Here is a 15,510-nt window from a genome sequence, read left to right as displayed (position 1 = left end):
ATAGCTAGAATGTAGAATGCACTTTATCATCCTTCTCTGTCCAGAGGCAAGTAGGATTTCACTGATTCTGGTATATGTCAACATTATTTGTAAAGAGACAGTACTGTGACTGCAAGACTAACCTGGTTTACTGTTTTAAGTATCAGGCAAAGCATCTGTTTTGTAAATGTTGACATTGGACCTGGGGGATGTTTTACGAAGTCAAACTTAATTCAAGATTGATTAAATATTATGGTATGCCACAGGTTTCCCTGATCAATTTCATTAGCTTAATCACCACTCACTTCAAAAAATCATTAATCTTTACAGAATAATTCCATTGCTGTTTATTTTATTTTGTACAGTATCATCAACGGCTACATGAAAAAAAGTTTCCAAAATCTTCAGTTTCATTAGAAAGTTGAGCAACATCGAAGATACACACAGCATACCATAATTTTTAGTCAATCTAAATTTTAAGTTCGATTTAAATTCTTTGTTAAACACCCCCCTGTACTATTATGCTGACTTCATTTAATATTTGTTTTCTCTTTAGATTTGCAAATTTAGCTTACGTTCGAAAGCAAAAGAAAGCAGAAATGTAAACTAACAAGCAAAAGCGGTGAAAGCAAAAGTGCAAATTAACAAGCTCATCTTTTTTTCACACAAATTTACCAGGTCGCTGAAATTTTATGTTGAAAAACTGTACTATTAAATGTGTGTGCATGCCCAAAAAAGGAAAAAAAACAAGCACAAGTCACTTGATATCAAAAACTAACTTTATGTCCTGATTCTCTTTACAAGACTCTTAAAACTCTTCTGCTGTTTCACTTGCGATACTTCTCACCACATACTTTACCAAACCAGTTATTGGCAGTAGCAAAGGAAATACAAAAAAAAAAAACACACACACACACACACAAAAATGCCTAAAAAATAACAAGCCAACCATTTCTCTCCGATACAGAATAAATGTACCCACTCACAGTTTTCCTTATCAGCTAGTACTCTATATTCGGTACTCTTCATTGCTAATGTCATACTTAGTACCTCCCCTTCCCTTTTTTCAGACCAACATCTCTGGCATGGGAGGTAAGGAAGACTTCTCCAGGGCGGGCCCTCGGGGCCAGCCCCACCCCTGATGGGTACAGGAGCACCCCCAGCCCAGTGAACAGGTCCCTTACCTTTGGTGTGCAGCCAGTCAGTGAGACCGGCAAAGCGAGGTATTGAGATATATATACAGTATGTCCCCCCAAAAAATTACAATTGGATTTTTGCATTGATAACTTCCAAAATGATTAAACTGTCTGAATGCTATTTGAGGGTGTTAAAATATAACATCTGAGCTATATTTTGTTGAAAACCCCATTCAATTTGGTTAAGTGGTCACAGAGAAGTGTGAATCATTGTAAAGCATATTATGGGTCTGATTCTTCCAAGTTTATAGCACTTGGATGCTCTTGGAGCTGCATACTACTTCTATTGATGTGTGAACATAATGGACAGAACTTGGAGGGAAGGGATTCCTGACATGCTCTACAAAAATCCTCATTTCTCTTTGACCAATGAAGCAAATTGGATGGGGTTTTCTGTAAGATGTGGGTAACAAGTTATAGTTTCATATATGTACCTTGAAATTGTATTTGGATTGATTCACTATTTTTAGCTCACCTGAGCCAAAGGCTTAAGTGAGCTATTGCGATCGCCCTTCGTCCGGCGTCCGGCGTGCGTCGTCCGTCGTGCGTAAACTTTTTACATTTTCATCTTCTTCTTGAAAACTCCAAGATCGATTTTCATCAAACTTGGCAGGTAGCATCCCTAGGGGGTTAGGAACTCAATTTGTTAAAATGGGCACCATGCCCCACCCAGGGGGGCCCCGGGGGGGGGGGGGGGGGGCCAAACCCCCCAAAATTAAGGAATCTGTAAAAATCTTCTTCTCTAGAACCAACAGAGATAGAGCTAAGTTAATACTATGAGTTAATACATTGATGACTGTAGTTTCAAGTTTGTTCATGGCAGAATCAGGGGTGCCCCCCTTGGGACCCAAGGGAGGGGGTGGGGAGGGGTCCTAATGGGGCCTAAATTGTACATTTTCATCTTCTTCTTGAGAACCCCATAACCAATTTTCACCAAACTTAGCAGGTAGCATCCCTAGGGGGTTAGGATCTCAATTTGTTAAAATGGGCACCATGCCCCACCCAGGGGCCCCTGGGGGCCCCAAACCCCCCAAAATGAAGGAATCTTTAAAAATCTTCTCTAGAATCAGAAGTTATAGAGCTAAGATAATACTTTGAGTGAGCACATTAATGACTGTAGTTTCAAGTTTGTTCATAGCAGATCCAGGGGTGCCCCTCTTGGGGGGTGGGGGGGGGGGTGGGGTTGGGAAGGTCCCAATGGGGGCCTGAATTGTACATTTTCATCTTTTTCCTGAAAACCTCATGATGGATTTTCGTCAAACTTGGCAGGTAGCATCCCTAGGGGGTCAGGATCTCAATTTATCAAAATGGGCACCATGCCCCACCCAGAGGGCCCCAGGGGGCCCCAATCCCTCCAAATTAAGGAATCTTCAAAAATTTGGGCCCTTATTGTACATTTTCATCTTCTACTTGAGAATGCCTGGTCAAATTTTAGTAGAGCTGTGAATAATTTAGATCAGTGACTGCGTGAAAGGTGAACTTGCGATACTCAGGTGAGCGCTAGACCCGCGGGTCTCTTGTTAAAGTTTTGTTGCAGAGGGTCCTGTTGTAATTTTTTTGTGGGACATACAGTTCAATAGTTCAATAGTTCAATAGTTCAATAGTTTATTTATTTCCATCATCACAAAGAAAGAAAAGAAAAAGTTGACATAATCCAAAGTGATACAATTTTTTTTTCATTTCTCTTACACTCGTCCGATAAAGGATTTTTTTTTTCAATACAATATAAAGTATATTATACACGAATGGTGTCGTAAAAAGAAACAATGCACTTTGTCATGGCAACAAAAATAGTAAATAATCACAATGATGGAAAACAGTGTTCCACTAAACAGTATACTGTTGTTGTAACCCTCCGTAATTTTTTTCCCCATATAAACTATGCCAGGATATACAATGGTTTAAACCAATGTTACCTATGTGACAGCTCTTCTACAAGCTCCCTGATCAATTCTTTGAATACTGAATATGCCATACATTCAGGGAGTCTAATTTTTTGCTAATTGGGACTTCCCAACATTTTCGCAAGTGGTTAAATTTGCGATTGTGGAATAAAGTGCTGAATGGAGAAATGTATGCATGCACATCACATTCTTGGCAAGATCAGAGTTACGCTTCATTTGTTTTTAAATTCACAAATAGCACCCTACTTGTGAAATTCACAGAAACCTCACAAATTATTTGATGTGTACAGTATATATGTAAAGTCGCCTAGAATAATCACTTGGATTATCTAATATATGTGTAATTGTTCACTTTTTTTGGGGGGGGGGGTTGATGGGGCTGAACGCAATGTGTGAAGATTCTTTGCCTTTCTGTCTACAGGTATCCTGTAGTAAAGCTAGGGCATTTAATACAAAAATGTGTTCCTCTTGATGTAGTCATCCGTTTAGTACAATTTTCTGGGAATGAAAAATGTTTTCTTGGAGAAGAGACAGATACGGTGAGGCTTTATTTCATATTTTTGTGTAAGAGTCCACAATGTTGTATTTATGAAAACTGTTTGAAGAGTCATCCTGATCCCTGTATTATGCAAATTTTGTGAATCACTTTTGCATTCTTGATTGAATAAGAGGTAGGACTACACGTGTATGTGAATACTACAAGATTGCAAAGATTGATTAACAATGTGGCATACTGGATATATGGTAGTAACTAGATTGATATCAGTCATACTTATGTTCGGCTTAGATTCTGTTTTTTACTATCTGAGCAACTTTTGACTCGTAAATTATACAATGTTTGATTGCCAGTCCTGTTCCAGTGCCGGAAGTCGGTACCAGCTGGGCTGACCGGGTGAAGGGGAAGAAGACCATTAAACCAGTCCCAACCAGCCCCATGAAAAAGGAACCGCCCAAAGTGGAAGCCACCCAAACACCACCACCACCAGCCCCAGCCCCCAGCAGTGTGGAGCCAACCCGTGACAGCCGTGTGCCAAGTGTGGATGGAACACACAGCGAAGGTAAGCCTTGGCTATCTCAGTCACTGTGTTCCTACCCTGGTACATTGTATGGAAGTCTGTTATTTCTATAACACAAGTTTTTAGATTTTTTTTTGTATTTGTTTACTTGGTGAATCAGCAAATGTTGTAGTAGTAATTGGTATTGAAGAATGCAGCAGCATTTGGTTCATTTCTCACAAGTATGGAAAATCAGTATTTTCTGTGAATCTAGTGATTTGATGGACTTCATTACAACATTGGGATATTCATCAAGGTATTAGTTATATCAAAGTTGTTCAAGAGAAAATTATTTACATAGTTAATTTTCGCCAGAGAATGCATTGCTTCACATAGGGTCAGAGCATGTTGTAATTATGAATGGACCTTTGTTTTCCTGTCATTGGAGCCACTTTCTTTAAATTCCTACTTGGGACACTTGAATTAGAAACTAAACTCTTTTGTGATTCTCTGTGAAGAGTTTAGCAGGTTTTTTATGTGTTTTTATAACAATATTTGTAATCATCAGTGAGGCATGGCATCAAGGAGACATCATTTACATTATGTTCACTAAAAATTTAATTAGCATGCCATAATTTTGGCCTCTGTAAATTTAGTCATTTGCTATCAGACTTGTAGTAATTGTGATCTATTCATAGATATATTAAATAGAGAGTTTTCTCGTTACATTGTTCTGTATAATTTCTGTTTAAAAAAACAGAATGTATTAGTGGAATATATCCCAAAAGGCCTTCTAGGAACAAATACCACATGGTGTATCTGGAAAGCTCTTTATGATGACTACACTGATCTGAGGATTGATTTGTGTTCAACATTACTGTGGCGTTTGCGAGCTGGTCACACCGCGCTGCAATATCTATCATGCATTCACCATACACGCAGGACACTGCAGTAATGGTGGACTGTGCTGCCAAGTCAGATTGGTGTGTATACCCGATGGAAAGTTTCCTTCCTTCATTCATTCATTTGGCAAAATTTAAAACCAATATATACAAGTCATAACAGAGAAACAAATATAACATTAACCCGTTGAGGACGGTTTGATTTGGCTACAACACGCATTTCCCGCAGACACCTGCCCGAGTATACTCGGGACTCGTCCTTAATGGCCAGGACCCTAAGAAGCAATTATGTGCTTGTAGCCAGAGACCTCAAACAAAAAAGGTAAAATATATTCAACCATCCCTTGTTGTGACATGGACCAAAGCATACACAAAATCAGTCCAAATTGAAATAACACATACATGTACATAATTCATCAGTTGACAAAAACAAAAGATATACCTATTTATTTGTTGGCGCACACACGCATTCACTCACACATCCATCTTAACCCTAATCAGGATTCTGCCCCCCCCCCCTTCAGATCTCGCCTATGGAATGCGTGATCGCGCCGAAAATCGGCACATGCAATGCCCGCGATGTATACTATCAAAATATGTGGTTGCTTTCTCCGAAAAATTTTTCTTATATTTTATATTAATTAATTATTGTAATTTATGCATAAAATCAGTTTTTGGCTCTAAATCACTTATTAATGCTCTAATTAAGCTAACTTCTTTTTTAAAATGTTTTTTGTATCATTCTCCTGAGACATAGGTTAAAAAAAAATCTGTATCGAAATTAATTAATGTTTTTGATTGTTTTTATGAATTTCTTATGTATTTCTTTGTTTTTCGACCTTTTGTTTTTGTTTGTTTTTTGGCCAAAATTTGTCACAGACATTTTTCGAAGCTTTATTATGCTAAAATAAATTAATTTCGTCCATTCTAAGTCAAGATATGAATTTTTATGTGAATTAATTGAAAAAACACAATTTGCATTGGATTTGTACACAAAATCACGTTTTGGAGCAATTTTGGGGTGGACAAATTTTTTTTGAACGAGCGTCGCGTCAAAACAGTACGCGCGGGCGCAACAATTTTGGTCTCAAAAGTTGCGCGATACTTGAAAGAAAAAAGTCATGAAACATCGCGGCGGGAGCTTATCGCGCTGCAAAGATATTTCGCGAAATGTCGAGGGGGGGGCGGATTCCGCCCCCCCCCCCCCAGCCTGATTAGGGTTAAATGCACACAGAATAAGAGATGAGAGAAAGAAAGGCAAAGGAAGAAAGGAAGTCTAGTCAATCATGTTTCACAAATCATTGTTTTGTTTCCCTGTCTTTTCATTTTTTCCTCCAGATGCAGATGATGAGGGATGGGAGACAGTGCAAAGAAGCAAACAGAACCGGTCCCGCCCGTCCTCTGCCAAGCACTCCGGTGGCCGCCACCACAGCTCCACCGCCTCTGTACAGACCAGCACCAGCCAACGGGCGGGGTTCTCCAATGGCCCTGCCCCGTGCAAGCCCCCCTCCGCCTCGACGGGCAGAGAGCGGGCCGACAGTGAGAAGGAGAACAGACCAAATCATGTTAGTTGTTAAATGCTTGTCTTGTCTCAACGGCGCCATAGATATTTGTAAAGCTTTGTATTCAGTGATAACCCCCTCCCCCTTCCCATTCACCAAAATACTTCCAGTGTGCAATTATCGAAAGAATGGAGTAGCGTGATCAGACAAAGGATTTCAAAGAAAAGTATTGATAAGGAAATGAAGCTAAAGTAGTTGGAAGATGTAACACAGAAAAAGGAAGCAAATGGAAGAGAGGTGTTTTGCAGGCGACTGCTGTTTGAAGATCATAGCCTTTAAAGTAGTGAGCCATTGATATCATCACTGTTAACAGGGGCGGATCCAGGAATTCTGTAAAGGGGAGGTGCCTTTACAAACTTAAAAGGGGGGCACATGCGACTCCCCCCCCCCCCCCTCCATTTCTTTCTTTTCATTTCTTTTGTTTTAACAAAAAAAAGAGGGGGCACATGCTCGGTGCGCCCCCCTCTGGATCCGCCACTGGTTAGTAAGGCAGGAACAGAGACTGAGACAGATAAAAGAAGGGGGGGGGGAATGAAGTTTTCCACAAAAACTAAGAATGTCATGACTGGATAGATGAGAAGGTTTTCTGGAGACTACTGTATTGGTGTGGTAAAAGCTCTCTCTCTCTCTAAAGATAAACACAGAAACCCAATCTCTTGGGCTGTTCATTGTAATGAAGCATCGTCAGCACCCATTCTGCAGAACATTTATCATTGTTGCGCACAGTTTAAGGGTAGATTTTCTTGGCTTCTACTGACATTTCCAGTATCTGCAGAGAATATCTGACATTAAGAATGACATCAATCTTGATTCTAGATCCTTGATTAAAGACCCGATAGCGTGGGGATTCATGGAATGAGAAGGCTTGCTTGGTTCTGATATACATTATTCAAGAATCCCTTTCTAATGAATCATATACAGCCTTATCACTCATCTCTGTGTAAGTACACTCACAGGGGAAGAATCTTGACGGAAGTTGACCAATACCAATAACTGTAGGTTTAAATGCGTACATTCCCTGACCTGTGCTATTTTTTTTTTTTTTTTTTTTAATATACCCCTGGTGGGCAGCAAATGAATTGGACCACCCATGAATCCCCTTGCTACCGGGTTTTTAAAGTATCCCATGTGCCCAACTCTGTGTCACCAAACTTTTTATTCATCGACACACACACTGACACACACAAATACACACACACACACACACACAGGTGGACCAAATCACGTCTACATCTGGAGGGGGCGTGGTTAGACAGCTGATGCAGGAGAGACAGAATGAGCCGCCCCCTACCCCTTCCAAGAGAAGTGACATTAAGGATGACGACCCCTCCATCATCCAAGCATCCACTAGTAAGTGATCTAAGAGTGACAGGGGGAAGGGTAGAGAATGGTTTCCTTTCAAGTCAAAAGTGAAATCAGGAATTGTTTATATTATCAGTCAATTTTGGTTTTCACATTTTCAATCCTTGTTTAATGTAGATATCAATAATTCCTACATTCTTCCATACAAGTTGCATCATCATTCCATCCTGACTAGAAAGGAAATCCCACCTTAACCATTAACTCAATCTTTGGATCAAAATTACACAGTGCAGAAAGCATTTACATCATGCAAAACTCTGAGTTACCAAATCTTTGGACAGAACAGCTAGTACAGGTTCTTCAAAATATTACATAGATACATACCATACATAATTAATTTGTTTACAGCAGATATGTTCAGTTTTTATATAAAATTTGTTTCAAACTTCATCAGGCTGCATGTGATATTGCCTAAATTCAAGCCCATTGTAGATGACTTTTAGAAAAGGCTAAGGTTGTGAAAAATAAAGAATAGCAACAATATTTTTTTTTTGAAGAAGGGAATTGGTTGTTGTTGTTGTTGTGTGTTTGTTTTCTTTTTTGGTGTACAGAAAGGGTAAGCAATAGGTGATGCAGGTCCAAATTCCAGGCTCGTTCCTTCTCTTTCACTTGGTGTTGATAGTACTGTAAAAGTGGACATCCATGTGTGAGTAATTTTTCATGCAAATGAATCTCACATGTTTCTAATTCCATGGAATCAGAGAGATACAATAATAACATATTGCAAGCAAAAATATTCGCACTCTTTTTGTTTATTTTTTATGCTAGTTTCATGTCGCTTAAAATATGCATAAATTTAGACTTTTGCAGTAACACAGATTGAGCACATGATATTATTTCTGAAGAGTAACCGTGAAAAGAAGAAAAAAAGAAAAACCTTGTCAACATAGAAAGGGCTTCTTTTGGAAACTTTATGTACAACTTCATTATTTTGGTGACAAGATGATGTTTTCTTTGTGGTTTATTTGAAGGTAAAACCTTGGTGTCATCATCCGACGATGGGGAGCGGGAAGAAGAGGAGGAGGTATTGGCAAAGAAACTTGATAGTGATGATAATGAGGAGGAGGAGGTATGCTGTGCTTATAACACTCATTACTACTAACATTCCATCACTAACAAATCTGTCTTCAAATGCTCAGAGCACATGGCAATGGAAACTGTGAAATAGATAAAAATATGTCATAATTTTTTGCAGGATGCAAACAGGAACTTATGATAATATCCAGAAATTCATCTTTGATCCATTCATGAAGGAGTTAACTTTGTAAAAGTAACTTATATCTACAGTCAATGTACAGCAATCAAGGTTTTAAAACCATTTTACTATTATTTCACAGAATGTCAAGTGAAACTGATGAAATTGGTGCAAAGACTGCAGTACTGCAATAATAATTTGTGGAGACCTTTTAGGTTTGAATAAGATTCTAATATGGGAAACTTGTTGTAATTTTTAAATCAGACCATGGAGGTGAAAGGTTACAGAGATCAAAAAGTTTATATACCATGGCCAGGTGTTGAATTAAATGCCACCATAGCCCAATGCTCTGTCAAGTTTCCACTTGTAGACTACAAGAAATCATATGCTGACGTTTCCTCTGGCATGTATGCGGGACATCATCTAGGTATGGAATTTTTCAGTTCAGTGGCCTTTCTATACGACCAATAAAAATAATATTTAGCACTCTGTGAGGACTACCAAGAGGTCTCAGATGAAAGTGGGATGAGGCATGTCAGCAGGATGTTTCATTATGGCAAAATATAAAAAAAAAACCCACTATTTTTTTTAAAAAGGCACTTATATCATGAAGCTCTTTGTCAGTCGTGAGTGCTTAATCTTGACATTCAAGAAAGGGATACCTCCATCCAGTTATTATGGCAAGGTGAAAAAAAAAAAAGAATGAGGTAAAGGATGACAAGATCTTGAATGCCTCAGTGATTTAAATATGGATATCAAGTTATACCTTGTTTTAGCAAGATGAAGTTTTGTCTACAGGGACCTGAATTTAGCTCTTCAAGTCCTGGGTATGGTAAAAAGCATTATTCCTACAAATTTTTGCATGAGAGAAGAATTTCTCTCTATGTTGACTTTGCTGTTTTGGTTTGCTTGCCACTAACTAACTCTGTTGGGTATTGACTCTCTCTCAGTACTACTTTGATTAAATCATATTTCACAAGCAGATCTGGTATTCTTGTTTCAGTTTTATCTTCTTTGCCAGCTAATCTGCATGTGTTCGCAAAAATGATACACGCGTTCATCTCAGATCATTTAACCCAAATGAATCTAGTGTCATTCATTGCCAGAGGTGTACTGATATGAGTGTGCATAACTTATTGTTTTAGACCTGTAGGGGCTAGGCTTTGTTTATTTTTGTGACTTAACTGGGTTTTGACAAGGTCTGGATTTATCATTGCAGGATTCAGTTTTGAAGCAGACTTACATGTCCAGAAAAGCCTCAAAAATTTTACTCTGATGGCAAGATAGATTTTGAGTCATGAGATCAATATGTGGTATCTCACATCACATGTGATTTGTCACCATCCAGACGAGTGATTGCGCAACAATTATTGACATTTTTATCCCTATGACTGTGTGCCCAACCCAGCAGCACAATCACAAAACAATGGCCTAATGGAAATGAAATTTTGTCATAGTACTGTAAAACCAGAAATTATTGTGTGCATGAAATTTTGTGAGGAGCCAGGATTCGTGAAAGTAGAATGTACATGAAAGTTTTGTTGTACACAATCCAGTACATATAGTATACTTGTAAATATTTCATGGTCGGCAACGTGCGAAAGTTTCTTGCTGCCAAAAAGGCCGTAGGCTCCCACTCGCAAAGCTTTAATGTGGCAAATATTTCTGGTTTTACAGTTTTAAGAGCAACGTCTGTTCCCTTCTGTGCACTGAGTTGGATGAACAAAGAAATTATGTTGTGTATTAAAAGGAAGCAGCTATATATTTCTTCTTGTAAGTCCCAGTAAATGTGTATCAATCTCTCAACCTGCTAAAGTTGCAGAGTTGCGCAATCAGTCAACTCAAATTCATTCAGCCGCAGTGAGCCTGTCATGCGTGCATTTCATAAAAGTTCCCTGACTACTTCTTTCTAATTTGTCTGTTTCTTCTTGGCGCGCGGCGATGGTCACATTCAGTGCCAGCAGTGCTTTCTCATAGAGACATTCACCCATTGAAATGTAAAGAAAAGAACGCTGTGTAATAGTTGCACCCTTGCTCCCAAACTGTCTGTGCTATATACCATACTCGGTCGAGGGCTCGACCAGTTCTGTTTACTAAAGATACAAAGATAAAATATTTACATGTTGGTACATTAGATTGTATCTGATCTATTTTTCCTGCTGAAAATGAAAAAAAACAAAACAAAACAAAAAAGGAATATATTGATATATTTATTTTCAGACAAATATTGGATGACATAAACAAGAATTACTTATTTTTGAAGATAATTCAGTGTGTTCTTTGGTAACTCTTATCTTTTGTGATCTTCTGTTTATATATAGTGTGTAATATTTTATGCAGAGACCCTAGAGTGAGGAATTCTACATAAAACATAATTAGTATTCAAAACACCCTGCAGTACCGCTGCACCTTCAGCAGCCTTACCGTGCACAAAAGTCGCATTGCAGCTCTCTATGACAAAATCCTATGCAGGATATAGAATTATAGAGTGAACGTTTCTCATCTACCTCTCTCACTCTCTCTCTCTCTCTCTGAAAAACAAAGCAAAAACAAAACATAATGTGTGTCTGAACAACCTCCCATTGCAGCTCGTAAGTACCATATTAAATTAATGCAGCAAATGAAATGCAGCAGAATATTTTATTTCACTGCATCGATAATTCATTACTTTCTCCTAAGCACCTCTACGCTGCGATGAATAACTACCACCCCATCCCCAAATCAGTAAAGGCAAACATGCACGTATAGATTATAAATTGTGACAATTTTTCTGTTTTGTTTCCTAATACAAAAAAAAAAAGAAAAAAGAAAAAAGCAAAAAATCTGAAGTTGACTGTTTTGCTGTTCTAACAAGCCACCTTCTTTTATGACCTCACTCCTTCACAAGTGTTCAGTTTTGGAAGTTTGCTGTTCGGAAATTTGATTTCTTCTAATTATCTTGTTCAGAATGATGTTTTAAGCTGTGTTCAGCCTATTGCATTCAATTGCAGTGATTGGTTTCATGTGGCTAACAATTTAACAGGCTTTTTTTTCACACTCACAGGTGGTAATTAGTGATAGTAGTGTATCAATGATGCAGGTACCTGCATTACAAGATTATACAATGTGCATAACTGTACAGTATTGACCGCAGGTATATGTCCAAGGCAATATGATTCTTTCTTTCTTTCTTTTTTTAATGGTCAAAGAATACCTCTCTTGACATCTGCCATACTATGTCTTGGTTGTTGATAAAAACACAGTGTGCTGAAAGAGTCTTGGTCACTCATAACACTTTGAATTTGCAGCATGGGATAATTACACTGGAATTGTTTGAGTGTATCATGACAATGTAAAGACTCAGTCAAGCTGGATCTTAAGATAGCACACTTGATGAATTGTAACTTATTATTGCCAAGGGTCGTTCCCTGCCAGGTGTTCTGTGTGACCTTTGCAGGCAGTGGTAGGAAGATGACCAGTCTCTATATCAGATTATCTTTAGACAAAGTAAATACAGGAGGTAATGCCAGAAGACATATGTAATGAACATGTTCCAATGTCGGGAACAGTGCTTCTTCATGAACTTGCATTGATGTGGACAAATTCAAAGTGAATGTTAACAACAAACTTCTGTAATGCTGTATTTATCTTTCTGTGGTATTTGTTGCTGACAAAGTTTGAGAATATGGGAAGTATAAAAATGTTGAGGGATATGTACAGGATTATGGAATGAGGAGAATGTGGCAAGTGTAATACAATGTAACTTTATATATCAGTCCCAAAGTACCATTGTGGAACATATGATGTAATAGTATTGTGTACAAATGCTGAATGAACATATATATAGCTGGTTTTGTATGTAAAGTAAATGTTGGTGATGTGGAATTCTTACAATGAGCGATGTTTGGTAACTTGAGTTGTATTGTTACGGATGAATCCATAGAATCCAGACACAGAACTGGATGAGGAGGAGACCCTGACCAATGAGCTGGCAAAGTGCCAGGAGGAGGCCCTCGCTAGGGCCATCGCAGAGGAGGAGAACCTCAACAAGGAGATCCAGGAGGAAGAACTGACGGAGATCGTCGTGGAAACGGATGATGCTGAGAGTGACCTCGGGGTGAGATGCCTTCCCACGAATCTATTGCTGTCACGTTTTGTCTTTGCCATGTGATTTTGTGTTTGCGGTATTATTCTCAAGTCTGATGGGAATCTTTACTGGTATGCTGTTGTGGAAAAATCATTCCTTCTTTATCATGTGAGAACCAGAAAGGCATTAAGCACTCTGAACAAGGACAAGTTCACCTTCATTAACATAAGGATTGAGAGAATGCAGCAATATTAGTAGAACACATCAGTGAAAGTTTGAGGAAAATTGGACAATTGATGCAAAAGTTATGAATTTTTAAAACTTTTGTGTTGGAACCGCTGGATGAGGAGACTACTAAGGCTCGTGATATCATATGAGTACAACAGTATAAAGAAAATGTAAAGAAATTTCAACATATTTTCACTTTTTTCGCATAATAAAAGAGCACTTGACATGCCTCTTTCTAAAGGCAATTGGAATAATATTACCCATAACATATGTCAGTAACAAGTCAAGGGAATGTGTACTTTTTTCAAAAGATGAAATTTTGTGAAATTCTCTTTATATTTTCCTTATATTGTTGTACGCATGTGACATCATACACTGCAGTAGTCTTCTCATCCAGCGGTGACTGCACAAAAACTTCAAAAATTCATAACTTTTGAACGGATTGTCTGATTTTCCTCAAACTTTCAATGATGTGCTCTACTAATATTGCTACATTCTCTCAATCCTTGTGTTAATGAAGGTGAACTTGTCCTTTAAAGAGATTAACGCCATTGTGTTTCCCAAGTGATTATCAGTACTGGCAAAACAGTGTAACATGGCATGTTTTGTGTGGCGTTCCTTTTGTTTAAAATGTACCTTGAATACCATAGTGAATTCACCTGGACAGTTCTTCAGTGTTGCATATTTCAATTTTTCCTCCAACATCATCAGAAAATAGTTATTAATCATGGCAGCATTTGAAAGTTTTCCTGTACTTGACATACAGGTCACAATAGTAGAGTTAAAATTCACTCCTGAAATGTTATATTTTCATCATGAAACGACGTATGAATTAACCACACAGGAAGGCCAAAGAATGAATTAAAAATGTTTGACTGACTAGCAAGCTTCCATCATTTTTCACTAAATATCCTTTTTGTATGTGTCTCTGTCTTGAACCCAGAACACCATGAGCTCCTTAGACTGCTCCCAGAGGGCATCTGACTGGGCCGACATGGCCATAGATTTTGAGAAGCGAGAGAGCGAGGGGGCCTCCTGGTCTGAGCTAGTGGACCTTGAGGGCGTGGAAGTGGCCCGGACGCCGGGATATGCTCTCCATATGCATGAAAAGCTCTCCTCCCCATCAAGGAAAAGGTAGGTGTACCTTTGTTTTTAACCTGCCCACCACACGGGGTGGCCTTCCTTATGATATGGTGATCGGAAGTTTCAGAATTTATGTCAGTTTAGATGAAGAGAAAGTGCCTTGTTCGAGCAAAGTTATATGATGTGTTTGTGTAACGTAGTGCTCACCCAACAATTGGAAACTGTTCTAGCAGGAACCCAGTTGAAGTACAAACAAATTCTATGCAACAAATTTGCATATTATTTTCTAACGGGGCCACATCCTGTGTACTTTCAACACATTCTTGCCTAAATGCTGCCACTGTCTCTCGTGAATGTCTCAAAATGAGGACTAAATTCAGACAGATACAGAAACTTCATTACGTAGATTTCATTTCATAGGAACTTTCCTAATGTACTGGCTACGTCCTAATATTGCCGAGATTTTCAATTGTGCAGTATTAATATTTAATGTTTTGAAATGATTTTTTTTTTTTTTTTTTTGGAAACAAAACTACCGTTTGCCCCATTACTATTGCCATTTTGTCTTTGGGCATCATAGGAAGTGTCCACCTGAATTGTGCAGTCTTAATATTTAATGTTTTAAAATGATTTGGGCCAAGACGCGAGAAAAGGGCCCTTAGGGCATTAAATACCGAAAATGAGTGTGCACCTCCACATTATAGAAGGAACTCTGACATATTTAGATATGCAAACCTTTTTCTGAATTTCCAATCCTAAATTACCTTTTTACGACAGTAAAAAAAAGCATGTTTGTCCAAATCCTGTCAATTTTTTATGCGCTTATGCATGTGCGCGCATTTAGCTAGTTGATCTTTTTTTTTGCGCGTATTGCTTGGACAAACTTCCGCGCCGTTTTCTGGCATTTGCGTGCAGCGGCGCTAAGGGCCCTTTTCTCGCGTCACGGCCCATTTATTTATTTATTTTATTTTTTTTTTTTTGTGAAACAAATGTACAGTTTTGTCTTTTGGCATCATAGGAAGTGTCTACCTGAAGCAG

At 38.5% G+C, this 15,510-nt stretch overlaps 1 protein-coding gene across 1 annotated transcript in view; it reads left to right on the top strand.

The window, feature by feature from the left end:
• Positions 1 to 15,510, top strand: part of LOC140230568 (S phase cyclin A-associated protein in the endoplasmic reticulum-like) — a 67,332-nt gene that overhangs the window by 19,255 nt on the left and 32,567 nt on the right. The window contains 7 exon segments of the mRNA XM_072310710.1: positions 1,050 to 1,202; positions 3,929 to 4,137; positions 6,315 to 6,541; positions 7,750 to 7,888; positions 8,872 to 8,924; positions 13,018 to 13,191; positions 14,333 to 14,523. Coding sequence (XP_072166811.1) covers positions 1,050 to 1,202; positions 3,929 to 4,137; positions 6,315 to 6,541; positions 7,750 to 7,888; positions 8,872 to 8,924; positions 13,018 to 13,191; positions 14,333 to 14,523 — 1,146 coding nt within the window.

Source organism: Diadema setosum, chromosome 7, assembly GCF_964275005.1.
Source record: "Diadema setosum chromosome 7, eeDiaSeto1, whole genome shotgun sequence".
Classification (NCBI taxonomy): domain Eukaryota; kingdom Metazoa; phylum Echinodermata; class Echinoidea; order Diadematoida; family Diadematidae; genus Diadema; species Diadema setosum.
Note: the sequence above shows the minus strand (reverse complement) of the source record. Positions and strands in the feature narration are given on the sequence as shown.